This window comes from Budorcas taxicolor, chromosome 12, assembly GCF_023091745.1.
Source record: "Budorcas taxicolor isolate Tak-1 chromosome 12, Takin1.1, whole genome shotgun sequence".
Lineage (NCBI taxonomy): Eukaryota > Metazoa > Chordata > Mammalia > Artiodactyla > Bovidae > Budorcas > Budorcas taxicolor.
Genome location: NC_068921.1, coordinates 71,685,256 through 71,699,840, shown reverse-complemented (window position 1 = coordinate 71,699,840; position 14,585 = coordinate 71,685,256). Strand labels below are relative to the sequence as shown.

Genomic DNA, 14,585 nt, shown 5'->3' with positions numbered 1-14,585 from the left:
TCAGGTCACTGCTGGAGGCACCAGCAAAAAGAAGGACACCTGACTGCTGTGGCCAGAAGGCATAATCCTGCTTGTGCTGTGAAAGGCTGCTGACGTCCTGAGGTTTAGTTTCAGATTCTACTGCGTAACTGCTTCTGGAAGCTTAGGTTGACATTTTCATCTTAATGACATTTGGCAGCTAATTATAATAGGGTTTTGAGGGGCATATTTTTGCAAAGGTGAGCATAGCAATGGACAAGTACATAAAACCAGGGTGGCATTTGGTTGCATTTCTCCAGCCAGTGTTTTGCCTTTGGCAGTGCCTGAATGATGAAGTCATATCCAAATTCTGTCTGAAAGGTGCTGGGATCAACTAGCAAGGTCTGCTACAAGCAATGCTAGGGGAGGGTCAGGATGTGTGTCAGGTGTATTAGGACCATGGATCTTCAAGTCTGCTGTTTTAAGGAGTTCTCATACTAGATCCCCAGGAACTTTGTTCAACCTCAGGTGCTTAATAAGATGTGCGGTAGTGGGGAAGGCTGTTGGATGGTACCTGAGGGTTTTCTGAACATAAATAACAAAGTCTGGAGAAAAATGCACATTGTTGCACACGAGCATCCTTAACCCTGATTATTCTCCCTCTGAGACACTGCTGTTGTGATTAAAAGCACAACCTTCGGATTAAGAAAGTTATGTCTCACACCCAGGTCTGTCACTTTGGTGGGTTAAAATAGTTAATCTTGGGCAGTGAGTGCTCTTGATCCTTCAGTCTCTGGAGTTCTCATGATTTCTTGAACTGATGCTTGTACATTACTTGCTGGCCATGACCAAAGGCACTGGACCCTTGAACATGAGGGAATTAGGAACTTACTCACAACCAGCAGGTCTCACATGGCTTGAATGATCATCTGCAGCAGGGCTGTCAGCCTGGGATCGTCCTGCCCGGGAAGATCTGCAGTCCTGGTGGGGTGTGTCCCCAAGTGTCCTCAGGTTTGTGGGAAACACAGGCGTCAGTCCTGTGAACTGTAGGTTTACACGAGTCTGTGACTGTGGACTGACACATGGCTGTGACGTAGTCTGCCTCAGGACAGCCAGCTCAGTGCTTGTGGGAAAAGTGTTACTTTGGGCAACACAGCACCAGAGCCTTGACATCCCCTCTCCCCGTGTACTAGCTAATTTTCTCTGCAGACCCTCCAGTTCACTCTTCCTGGCATCCTGCTCAGCCCTAAATGGGGTTTGAGAGAAGCAGGATAGATTTTTACAGGCCCAGATTCCCTCAGCCTGTAACTCTTGGGCATGAGGTGAGGTAGGTGGTGGGATGTTTGGTTCCCTGGTGTTCAAGGCTGAGATGACACCTGGTTTCTAAAGTCCACCCTGCCCTCCATCCCTGCTGGAGAGAATCAGCTGCACTTTGATCTCCTGACAGGGAAGCAGGTGAGGGAGGCCACGCTGGAGAGTTCACTCCAGGCCTCTCCCTGGGTGAACAGCCACGTATACTTCCTGCTCAGAAGCCTTGTCTATGTGATAAATAGTGTTGACATAACCTCATTTGCTCAAGAAATGAGAGCCTGGTTCTAGTGAGTTTTCTGTGCTCTCTGGAGCTGGATTCTCGCCATCCTTCTGATAGGGTGATGGGCCCTGAAATACCCTTGCGTTATCCCTGTGAGCACCCTGCTTCCAGACTGAGTTCTAGGGGTGGGTTGGGACACCTGCTGGGCTGAAGAAAAGGTCTGAACACAGTCCCTTGCCTTTATTATTTGGAGCATGAGCTCCATCTGAGTTTACATTGCTCTTATAAGGAAAACGTTATAGGAAGCTAAAAAGTTAGTCACTAGAATAGAGAGAGAGCAGTGTGGATGCGGGGATGAGAACACAGGTACTCAACTGGATGAACAAAGGCACTACCGAGTCACTTTCAGCCATTTGCATGAACAGAGGACAAAGGGAAAGTGTTAGATCATGTCGAGGTTCAGAGATCCAGCAGGGAAGTTATGAAAGCATTCATCAGGTTCCCGGATCAGAAGTCAGGACCATTCAACGGCTCCTCGTCTGCCGGGTCCTGAGGGCACAAGGGCTGTGCAGCACCAGGTGCTCCGTGACCTGCGCAGAGGCTCCTGGCACAGGTGCAGAGAGAGGCCCAGGACGGGGAGGCAGCAGACTGTCCCCTCCCCTTACTCGTCTCACCTGTCCTGTGTCTGGCTCTGGTCCAGTATAGGGGATGTACTGACTTTATCCCAGCCCTTAGGTTACTCATCTAAGGAAGAGACAACACACAGGTAGCTCATCAAAATTCAGTGTGGTGAGAACTCTAATGAGGAATTAAATTTTAGAATGCTACTGATTCAAAAATTAGTGAACAATGAAAAAGAAAAAACTATCACCATTTGAAGCAACATGGATGGATGTAGAGAATAATATATTTTTTAAAAAGTCAGAGAAAGACAAATATGATAACTCTTATACATGGAATCTAAAAAGAATACAAATGAATCTCTATACAAAATAGAAATAGACTCAGAGACACAGAAAATAAACTTACCAAAGGGGATTGGGAGGGAGGGAAGAACAAAGTAGAAATATGGGATTAGAGGAACCAGAGATAAATTGCCAACATCCCGCTGCATCATGGAAAAAGCAAGAGAGTTCCAGAAAAAGACACCTATTTCTGCTTTATTGACTATGCCAAAGCCATTGACTGTGTGGATCACAATCTACTGTGGAAAATTCTGAAAGCGATGGGAATACCAGACCACCTGACCTGCCTCTTGAGAAACCTATATGGAGGTCAGGAAGCAACAGTTAGAACTGGACATGGAACAACAGACTGGTTCCAAATAGGAAAAGGAGTACGTCAAGGCTGTATATTGTCACCCTGCTTGTTTAACTTATATGCAGACTACATCATGAGGAATGCTGGGCTGGAAGAAGCACAAGCTGGAATCAAGATAGCTGGGAGAAATATCAATAACCTCAGATATGCAGATGATACCACCCTAATGGCAGAAAGTGAAGAGGAACTAAAAAGCTTCTTGATGAAAGTGAAAGAGGAGAGTGAAAAAGTTGGCGTAAAGCTCAACATTCAGAAAATGAAGATCATGGCATCTGGTCCCATTACTTCATGGGAAATAGATGGGGAAACAGTGGAAACAGTGTCAGACTTTATTTTGGGGGGCTCTGAAATCACTGCAGATCATGGCTGCAGCCATGAAATTAAAAGATGCTTACTCCTTGGAAGAAAACTTATAACCAACCTAGATAGCATATTCAAAAGCAGAGACATTATTTTGCCAACAAAGGTCTGTCTAGTCAAGGCTATGGTTTTTCCAGTGGTCATGTATGGATGTGAGAGTTGGACTGTGAGGAAGGCTGAGCACCGAAGAATTGATGCTTTTGAACTGTGGTGATGCTTTTGAACTGTGGTGATGCTTTTGAACTGTGGTGTTGGAGAAGACTCTTGAGAGTCCCTTGGACTGCAAAGAGATCCAACCAGTCCATTCTGAAGGAGATCAGCCCAGGGATTTCTTTGGAGGGAATGATGCTGAAGCTGAAACTCCAGAACTTTAGCCACCTTATGCAAAGAGTTGACTCATTGGAAAAGACTCTGATGCTGGGATGGATTGGGGGCAGGAAGAGAAGGGGATGCAAGAGTATGAGATGGCTGGATGGCATCACTGACTCGATGGATGTGAGTCTGAGTGAACTCCGGGAGTTGGTGATGGACAGGGAGGCCTGGCATGCTGCGATTCATGGGGTCGCAAGGCATCGGACATGACTGAGCAACTGAACTGAACTGAACTGAACTATTTGTCAAATAGGTATGCAACAAAGATTTACTGTAAAGCACAGGAAATTTTATTCAGCATCTCATAATAACCTGTAATGGAATATAATCAGAAAAAAATAACTGAATGACTATACTATATACCTGAAGCTAACACATTATTGTAAATCAACTATACCTCAATAAATTTTTTAAAAGTTGTGAACAATTTCCACCTGGAGAGATGCCAGGAGAATTTGGAGGGAGTCATGTTTGAGAGGCCCCTGTTGAAAGAACTGGTAAAGAATTTCTTTATCTAAATCTAGCTGTGAATGAATTTGGTCAAACATAGTTTCAAAGAGAATCTTGCATTCCCATGTCATTAAAGTGAACCCTGATGTGAGCAGGAGTGAGGGTCACATGGAGGATCCCTATTGGTGGGATGTGTCACCACATATCCCAGGAGTTAGTGGGTTTTCTCGCATCCAGCCTCCCTGACTTTCTCTGTCATGTGTCTGTCTCTGCTTCCCCAGCACGAAGCCCGGTGTTTTCCCACTTAGCATCTTCTCTGCGGGGACTCTGGACCATCCGGGCATACAAAGCTGAACAGAGGTTTCAGGAGCTGTTCGACGCATATCAGGATTTGCACTCAGGTCTGTAAGTTTCTGGAAATAACTTAAGATGGGATGCACTGCCTCCTGAGGCCTGACCTCCCTCTCAGGTGGCCTAGTAGGCCAGCACCTCTCCCTCTGTCACCCACATGTCCCCCTCTGCACACCCACCTTGCCCACCGCTTCCTCTCTGCATCCCCTCTGCTCTCCTCTTCTCCGTCACCCCCAGCTTTTCTCCCCTGACTGGCTTGCATTGTCCTTCCATCACTGTGCCCTGTGGGCTTCTGTCTCTTTAGGGCAGGACTCAGTAAAATTTTGTTTTTTGCAAAGATCCAGATAGAAAATATTGTAGGCTTTGTGTGCTATCCTGTGTCTGATGCAACTACTCACCTTGGCTGTTGCAGCACAAAGACAGGCAGATAATACATCAGCGAATGGCTGTTTTCCAATAAAACTTCCTTTTCAGAACCAGGTGGTTGCTATTCTTATCCCCCAGGCTGTAGTTTGCCAACTCTTTTCAGAGCATGGAGGGTAGCAGATGTGACTGATGAAACTAATTTCCTGATTTGCCACCCACTTGATTACACTTCATATAGGTGAAGTTATTTTTCCTAGGAAGAAAATTCAGAATTTCCTCTAAGTCTATAAAATCCCGGTCAAACTTTTCAATCGTTACTGCATTTTGAAGATAAAATGGCATTTTGAAAACCACATGCAGATCCTGTTAGCTGATGGTCATATAGACAGTGGCTCCTAAGAATAAACACCACAGGGCCCTGCAGTGAGGGCAGAAGGTGCTGGAAACAGTGTGAGCTGTGCTCTGCTGTGTGAGAGCTGGGAGCAGTCGGTCCTGTGAGAGGATAATATGCATGCTGAGGCCCAGCACTGCAGGAAAGGCACCAATGAGACGATTTTCCATCTTCTTTCTTGTGATCATATTTCTGTTGATAACCTGTGGGTTGAAGTTTTCAATGCATGCTTCCTGGACTGATTCCTGTGTGTCCCATACCTTGCCTTGTGTTAGAACCTAGTTTTCTGGAATCTTCAGGTTCCTTGCATGTGTGACTTTGCTGTCCTACTTTGTGTAAAATCTTCTGTACCTCAACTGAGGAAATGTTCTCCCTCGTTAGAAGCAGCTAACATGGTTTTCCTATTTATGTATTATGCTTACTACGGTTCACAAACCAGAGGCTTGGTTCCTGCTTTTGACGACGTCCCGATGGCTCGCTGTGTATCTAGATGTCATCTGTGCCATCTTTGCCACTGTTGTTGCCTTTGGGGCCCTGATCCTGGTAGAAAGTAAGTAAATATGTGAATATTTGTAGTATGTTTACAGTTTATAGCTTTGTAGTTATTAAACTGTTGCCATCTTGTCTAATATATACTGCTTGATTCTAATGAATTAAAGTGTTTGCAGTATGTGATCCACCATGTGGTCCATGTGGAGTCATTTGTGTCTTGAGAACTTTTACTGTGTTTTCCATTTACTTATTCATTTTCAGTAGGTTTTTGCTGAGACCTCTTTAAAAATATTTTTGATTGGCATATGGTTGATTTATGATGTTGTGTTAACTTCAGGTGTCTAGCCAAGTGAATCTGTTATACGTATATCCACTTTATAAGAGATTCTTTTTCCATACCCCATGGACATTGGGCTGCATGTATCTTTTTTTTCAAGTAATTTGCATTTTAATTAACTTCAAAGAAATTGTCCTTTAGAAAAGAATTTCTGTTCTGGACTTTCAGAATCTTTAAGAGCAAAGACCAGATATGAAAGTGCCTCCAGCAGACCTGTGGTGTCTTGGGCCCCTGCTTTAGCTGGCTTGGACCATTCTTTTAAATTTTACCAGTTTACACAGTTGTCTTATTTTACGGTGTATAGCAAAATGAATCTGAAATACGTATACATATATACTCCTTTTTTGATTCTTTTCCTATATAGGTCATTACAGAGTTCCCTGTACTTTACATTTGTTTCTTATTAAATATCTATTTTAATATTTTATATATAGTAGTATGTATGTGTCAATCCAAGTCTTTCAGTTTATCCTTCCCTTCCCTTATCCCCCGATAAGCATAAGTTTATTTTCCACATCTGTGACTCTACTTCTGTTTTGCAGATAAGTTTATTTGTTGCCTTTTGTTAGAATTCTTGTATAAGCAATGTCATATTCTATGTTTCTCTGTCTGACATACTTCACTTAGTATGAAAATCTTTATATCCATCCATGTTGCTGCAAATGGCATTATTTTGCTCTTTGTTGTGGCTGGATAATATTTCATTGTCTATATGATACCACACGTCTTCCTTACCCAGTGCTCGGTTGATGGACATTTAGGTCGCCTCCATGTCCTGGCTATTGTGAATAGTGCTGCAGGGAACATTAGGGTGCATATATCTTTTGGAGTTATGGTTTCCTCTGGAGATATGCCCACGAGTGGGAATGCTGGATGACATGGTAGCTCTGGTTTTAGTTTTTAAAGGAACTTCCATATCATTCTCCATAGTGACTGTGCCAATTTACATTCCTAGCAACAGGGTAGGAGCACTTCTTCACATCCTCTCCAGCATTATTGTTTGTAGATTGTTTGATGATGTTCATAGTGACTAGTGTGAGGTGAGACTCACTATAGTTTTGATTTGCATTTCTTTAATAATTAGAGATGTTGACCATCTTTTCATGTGCTTTTTGGCCATCTGTGTGTCTTCATTGGAGAGTGTCTGTTTTAATCTTCTGCCAATAGTTTGATTGGGATTTTTTTTTTTTATATTGAACTTCATGAACTGTTTGTGTATTTCAGAGAGTAATCCCTTGTCAGTCACTTTGTTTGCAAATATTTTTCCCTATTCTGCAGGTTGTCTTTTCAGTATTGTTTATGGTGTTCTTTGCTGTACAAAATCTTTTAAGCTTAATTAGGTCCCATTAGTTTATCTTTTATCTTCATTACTCTAGGAGGTGGATCAAAAAAGATCTTGCTGAAATTTATGTCAGAGAGAATTCTCCCTGTGTTTCCATCTAAGAGTTATATATTGTCTGGTGTTACATATATGTCTATAATCCATTTTGAGTTTATTTTTGTGTATGATGTTAGGGAGTCTTTTATTCTTTTACACATAGCTGTCCAGTTTTCCCAGCACCGCTTATTGAAGAGACTGTCTTTATCCACTGTGTATTCTTGCTTGCTCTGTCATAGGTGATCTTAGGTGCATGGGTTTATCTCTGGACTTTCCATCCTGTTCCATTGATCTGCATTTCTGTTTCTGGTGCCAGTAGCATATTATTTCAGTTGCTGTAGCTTTGCAGTATAGTCTGAAGACAAGGAGCCTGATTCTACCCAGCTTCAAGTTTCTACTCTGTTTTTCTCAAGATTGCTTTGGCTTTTCATAATATTTTGTGTTTCCATACAAAATGTAAAAGTTTTGTTCTAATTCTGTGAAAAATGCCATTGCCAGCTTGATAGGGATTGCACTGAATATGTTGATTACTTTGGGTGGTTTGTTCGCTTGTTTGTTTGTTTGTTTACTGTAGGTCTTTGTTGAGAACTTTTATCTTTTTATCTTTCTTTAAATTGGTTGAGGTTCATGCAATTGTAGTAAGCTGACCTTCTGAATATTCCAGGTAGTGTCCTGTATGTGGATGGAAAGAGCCAAATTTACTATTAAGCTTTTTGTGCGGCTTAGGGTTTAGGTCTAACTTTAGGGCTACTTGGATCTCTTGGTTGTAAGTGCCTGGTGTACTGAGCAGAGAAAGATTCTCTGTAGCAAAGAACAGTGTCCTCACTGCTGTGTAGGTACCAAATGAGCAACTGTTGGGGTGCATGGCATGAATTCAACATCCCTAACTATTCCATAGTAATAGCCCTGAATCACAGTCTTTGATAATGGAACAATGAGAATAATACTTTAGATTTAAAAGCACTGGCTCTTAGAACCCATTCCCTTGTTTTTGTGGTTGCAACTGCAACTACATTGGATGTAGAAAGTGAAATTGTACCGTGAAAATTGGAGCCATGAGAATAAAAATCTGAATAATGACATGTGAAAGTGAAAGTCACTCAGTTGTGTCTGACTCTTTGTAACCCCATGACCTGTTGCCTGCCAGGCTTATCTGTCCATGGAGTTCTCCAGGCAATAATACTGGATTGGGTTGCCATTTGCTTCTCCAAGGGATCTTACTGATCCAAGGATTGACCTGGGTCTCCTGCATTGCAGTCAGATTCTTTACCAACTGAACCACCAGGAATGACCTTGAATAATGACATGACCCTCACCTATATAATACCATAAAGTGTATCTCAGTCCAGTTGGAATTAATAGGATAAATGTCAGAAATCATAAGGACCTATGAGAATCAAAAGAGATTAGGAAGAGCTGGCAATAATACACAGAAGAACTGTACAGAAAAGATCTTAATGATCTGGATGACCATGTTGGTGAGGACACTCACCTAGAGCCAGAATTCTTGGAGTGTGAAGTCAAGTGGGCCTTTGGAAGCATTACTATGAACAAAGCTAGTGGAGGTGATGGAATTCCAGCTGAGTTATTTCATATCCTAAAAGGTGATGCTGTTGAAGTGCTTCACTCAATATATCAGCAAATTGGGAAAACTCAGCAGTGGCCACAGGACTGGGAAAGGTCAGTATTCATTCCAATCCCCCAGATGGGCAATGGCAAAGAGTGTTCAGGCTACCATAAAGTTGCACTTATTTCTCATGCTAGTAAGGTTATGCTCAAAATCATTCAAGCAAGGCTTCAACAGTACATGAACTGGAAACTTAAAGATGTACAGGCTAGGTTTATAAAAGGCAGAGGAACCAGGAAACACACTGCCAACATTTGATGGATCATACAGAAAGCAAGAGAATTCCAGGAAAACATCTGCTTCATTGACTACACAAAAGCCTTTGATTGTGTGGATCAGTACAAACTGTTGAAAATTCTGAAAGAGATAGGAATGCCAGACCACTTACCTGTCTCCTGAGAAACCTGTATTCAGGTGAAGAGCAGCAGTTAGTATCCGACATGGAACAATAGACGGGTTCAAAATTTGAAAGAAGTATGACAAAGCTGTATATTGTTACCCTACTTATTTAACTTATATGCAGAAAACATTATGTGTAATTCCAGGCTGGATGACTCACAAGCTGGAATCACAATTGCCAGGAGAAATATCAATAACCCTAAATATACAGATGATACCATTCTAATGGCAGAAAGTGAAGAGACTGAGAGTCTATAGTAATAAAATATCCCACTAATAGAAAGAAGAATTGATGCTTTTTAATTTGGTGCTGGAGAAGACTCTTCAGAGTCCTTTGGACTGCAAAGAGATCAAACCAGTCAATCCTAAAGGAAATCAGTCCTGAATATTCATTGGAAGGACTGATGCTTAAGCTGAAGCTCCAATACTTTGGCCACCTGGCACAAAGAGCCAACTCATTAGAAACCCTGATGCTGGGAAAGATTGAGGGCAGGAGGAGAAGGGGATGACAGAGGATGAGATGGTTGGATGGCATCGCCGACTCGATGGACATAAGTTTGAGCAAGCCCCAGGAGATAGTGAAGGACAGGGAAGCCTGGTGTGCTGCAGTCTGTGGCATTGCAGAGTCAGACACAACTTAGTGACTGAACGACAACAACAACATGGTTAATGCTTACTGAATTCATAGCATTTTTAAAATTTACTTCTTCATGTGGCTCCACTGGGTCTTAGTTGGGACACGCGGGATCTTCAGTCTCAGTTGTGACAGGCAGGACTTTGGTTGCAGCACGTGAGCTCTCAGTTGTGGAATGCGGAATCTAGTTCCCTGACCAGGGATGAAAACTAAGCCCCCTGATTGGGTACTTGGATTCTTAGTTATTGGACCACCAGGGAAGTCCCACATGTTGTTTTTTTTTTTTTAAACTGTATTATTATCTCAATCAACAGAAGTAATTTTATAAGTAATAATATCATTACATGCAAATGATTTAAATGTTATAAAGGAGTCTTTTCAGTACTATATACAAAATAGAAAACTAAAAATGACCTGTATTGCAAAGGGAACTCTAACTGATACTCTGTAATGACATATATGGGAAAAATAACTTTAAAAGAGTGGATTATATATAGATATATATATATGTGTGTGTGTGTATATATATATAAAGTATATATATATATGGCTAATTCACATTACTGTACACCTGAAACTAACACAACTTTGTAAATCAACTCTACTCCTTTAAAACTCATAAAAATAAAGGGAGTCTTCTTCATAAAGTGACAGTAGGAGCTGCATGAGTGGTTGAGAAGGAGACTGACTTTATTCCTTTTCTTCCTCATTTAGCTTTGGATCTCGGGCAGGTTGGCCTGGTGCTGTCTCTCACCCTCACACTCACGGGGATGTTCCAGTGGTGCATCAGGCAAAGCGCCGAAGTGGAGAATATGGTGATGACTATCTTTCCATTCTTAGCATTTTCAAGTCTCCTTGCTGTTAAATGACATACAAGCAATTCTTATGTAAAATAGTAAAACTATTATTTCACATCGTAGTTAACAAAGTTTTTTAACATTCTTCTTCATCTGCTTAAAGTTAATGTAAAATAAAATATATATGTCTTTTCTCAGTCGTATGTGTGCCATGTCAGAAGGTTTTATATTCATCACAAGCTGTCCTCAAATACAATAAATGTCTCTGTAGGAGAGAGGTTCTGAAATCCTGGAGAGAAGCTAATTTCTTAGCAGCTTGGTTATCTTTGTTTCTTAATAGGTGATTCCTCGTATTTTGTGAAATAAAGAATTCAGGTTTTTGACGTTTCTTTAATTAATATGTTCCTATCTCCTGCCCCTCCCCCATTTTATCATTTATTCTTATGTGTGTTGAACACCTAAAATTTCTGGTGGCCCTTCTTTCTGGTAGGGTAAGCTGCCTCTCAGAAAGTGCTCTCAAAGGTGTGGAGCCATGGTTGTTTAGGAAGCCTTGGTTAATATGTAAATTATGCACTTTTGAATATTTGCAGCTTCTCCTAAAGGGAGAAAAACAATAAAAATGAAATCTTTCCACTTCTCGCTTCTAATAGAATAGAAAATGACTAATAATTAAATGGAGGTTTGATGACCATCCAGTTCTGTTATCTGTAATACATGACCCTTCTGTAGCCACACATTACTGACTAGTGTCCATAAATATTCTTTTCTTTGAAAAAATGCTCTTGTTTTTCATTCAGGTGTGAAAAGTAGATCAATAAAATCTTAGCATTCATTTCTCTAATTCTTTTAGTGTTAATATAAAGTTGGAGGAAGTGGCTGTAAGGAAAAGTATTGAAGATGACAAACAAATTTGCAGTTCACCCAAGGCCTCATCAGACTCTCATTTCTGTCCTTTGTGGATGCTAAGACCTGGGATATTCTGAACCATATAAAATCAGATATAAAGATAAAAAAAGCAAAATGTCTCATTTACAGTCTCTGAACATCCATAAACAAGACTCTCTGATACTAACTCATGTGATGTCATATGTGTTTCAGATGATTTCAGTAGAAAGGGGGATTGAGTATACAGACCTTGAGAAAGAAGCACCCTGGGAACTTGAGCATCGTCCACCGCCATCCTGGCCCCATGGAGGAGAGATTGACTTTTATCGTATTAACTTCAGGTACAGCTTGGATGGGCCTCTGGTATTGAAGAACCTGAGAGTACCCACTGCCCCAAGAGAAAAGGTTAGTTTAAGCCATTTGCCTCTTTAAAATCCAGCTAAAGTTTTAGCACCACATCTGCTCTTGGTTTCCTCGTTGGTGTGTTGGGAGTGGGGGGAGGGCTGTTTGTACCTCATGGATGCAGATTTAATCACTGATATGTAGGTGAATCTTTCTTGGAAACTGACCATGGAATGGGGATACAAGCATTTTTTAAATATTTTTTCCATTCTCCTGTTGTTGTTGTTGTTGTTTTGGTTCAGGATGGGGAACAAGCATTTTTCATCCCCTGTATTGTGAGCTTCCTCATGGTGCTTGGTGGGCCCTGGGCTCCTGGGCTCAATTTTAACCTGACCCAGGACATTATATGTGACACCTGATTATTCATACAAAGTCTGGGAAGTCAGTCCTAGCTCCCTGTCCCTAATTCTCCACTATCTCCTTTCCATCTTTTATTCTTTGTATTTCTGAAATATTCCTCCCACAGTGCCCTCTGTTTGCAACTGCTCCTCTCTCTCGGTCTTTTCTGTAGACTTGTCCTCCTACACATCCACGCTGAGCTGCCATCCCCCTGCCCTCCCCCCACAGACTGCTTCTTTCTTTAGCCCAGATCTGATCCTTACTGGGCTGGGAGAGCTGCTGCGGGAACCAGAGCACAGCCCCAAGTCCACTCCAGCAGGGGCCATGGGGTGAGCTCGTTGTTACTAGAGTAGAATCATGACTCAGTCAGGGATGAGGAACCAGGGCCTGTGATGGAGGCAGGGCCTAGAGATTTGCTCAACGTCAAAAGCAAATTGAACAGAGCAGGGAAGATCCACATGGGAGATGGCAGAGAGACTTGTGAGCTGAACCAGCCAGTGTCCATGTCTGCTGTGATGTTCTTTTATACTCAACTTCAGGTCCTTGGCCTGGACCAGAGCAAAGTCTTGAAGAAGAGAATAAACCAGAGCAGACAAGTTGATAGGAAGCTCTTCCTCACCTCCCTCTGCTGTCAGAACGTCTCCTGACTAACACACACCACTGCACTCAGGTTGTATGTAGGTTCTCCCAAAGCACCACATCCTTCCAGCTTCTAGTCTGCCCTCTGCCTCAGAGACCGTCCCCTTTGTCATCTGGATGGTGAAAGTATCCTCATTTTCTGAGGCAACTCTAATGCATCTTCGAGACTCTCAATTCTTCCTTAGCGTCTTATATACTCTTTGAAGGTAGCATTCACAGTACAACTATGTTCAAAGCAGCCCAAAGTTGGAAGGAACTAATCCTTACAATGAAATATCCAATGTTTAAAAGGAGGAAAATGCTGACCTATGGCTAAACCTTGACAACATCTTGCTAAATGTCAGACGCGAAAGGAACAAATACTCTGATTCTGCTTATGTGAGGTGGTGAAATTCTATGAATTTGACACAGAGTGGTCAAATTCAGGAAGACAGGAAGTAGGATGGTGGTCTCCAGGGACTTGGGGAGTGGCAATGGGGAGCTGTTTGTTTAATGGTTATAGAATTTCAGTTTTATGAGGCAAAAATAAATAAATAAATAAAGCTTAGTTGCACACCATGTGAATGTACTGAACATTAAACTGTCCACTTAAAAATGGTTAAGTAGTTAAATTTTATGTTTTGTGAACTTTATCGTAATTAAAATGTAAGATAGCATCTGTGCTGTGCTTTGTAATTTGAGGTCTGTATCTTACGGTACCTTGAGGCTTTTTAAAATCAAGGAGCATCTTATTTTCATGTTTGTTCCCTAGAAAGTGGCATTCTGCAGGGCTTAGAGAGGGTGCTGAGGAACTGCTGTCTGCAAGGGCGAGTAACACACAGGTGTGAGGAGCCAGTAACCAGAACATACACACAAGACAACTGCGTGAACAATTAAAAGAATTGCTCTTTAACTCTTTCTGCCACAACCTGCTAGTGGACTATAGCTGTAATTAAATGAATGATACCCTTGTAACATGAAAATACATATTCAACTTATTGCCAAAATGGTACCCAGGGAGCAGCTTCAGTTAGTTGCAGCACTAAAGGTGACTCGTAATTATTTCCAGTTCCATTGCAGTTCAGGAAGAGGCTGAGGACTGTTTTGTTGGGAAAATATTAATCACAGCTCTTGATACAATCCTGTCCCTGAGAGCACTGTAGGTGATGTTAGCTTACTCTCAGACAATGTGTCTGTCAGATTTTCTGTTGTTAATGTGATTCTGTTAACTCACACTTGTCTTCATTTTCCCCAAAGCCATAAAATAGGAATTATTTAAGAAACTCTGCCGTACCACTTATGAACATAATCGATTCTATTCTTCCTTCTTAAAAACTGCCAATCATAGGACTATTGAGATTCCAAACTATTTGAGGGCAAATTGAATTTGGAAACTGAATTAATGACTGTGGTAGCTTGACTTTTGATCTCTGACTTGGTCTATTCCCCGTATCACAGATCAGTTCAGTCTCTCTGTTGTGTCCAACCCTTTGTGACCCCATGGACTGCAGCACCAGGCCTCCCTGTCCATTACCAACTCCTGGAGCTTGCTTACACTCATATCTTTCAACTTGGTGA

General features: G+C 41.7%; 1 protein-coding gene across 1 annotated transcript in view; it reads left to right on the top strand.

The window, feature by feature from the left end:
* LOC128057633 (ATP-binding cassette sub-family C member 4-like) overlaps positions 1-14,585 on the top strand; it is a 163,668-nt gene that overhangs the window by 111,604 nt on the left and 37,479 nt on the right. Inside the window, exons 22-25 of the mRNA XM_052650094.1 lie at positions 4,273-4,392; positions 5,539-5,649; positions 10,681-10,781; positions 11,862-12,053. Coding sequence (XP_052506054.1) covers positions 4,273-4,392; positions 5,539-5,649; positions 10,681-10,781; positions 11,862-12,053 — 524 coding nt within the window. The remainder of the gene's footprint in view (positions 1-4,272; positions 4,393-5,538; positions 5,650-10,680; positions 10,782-11,861; positions 12,054-14,585) is intronic.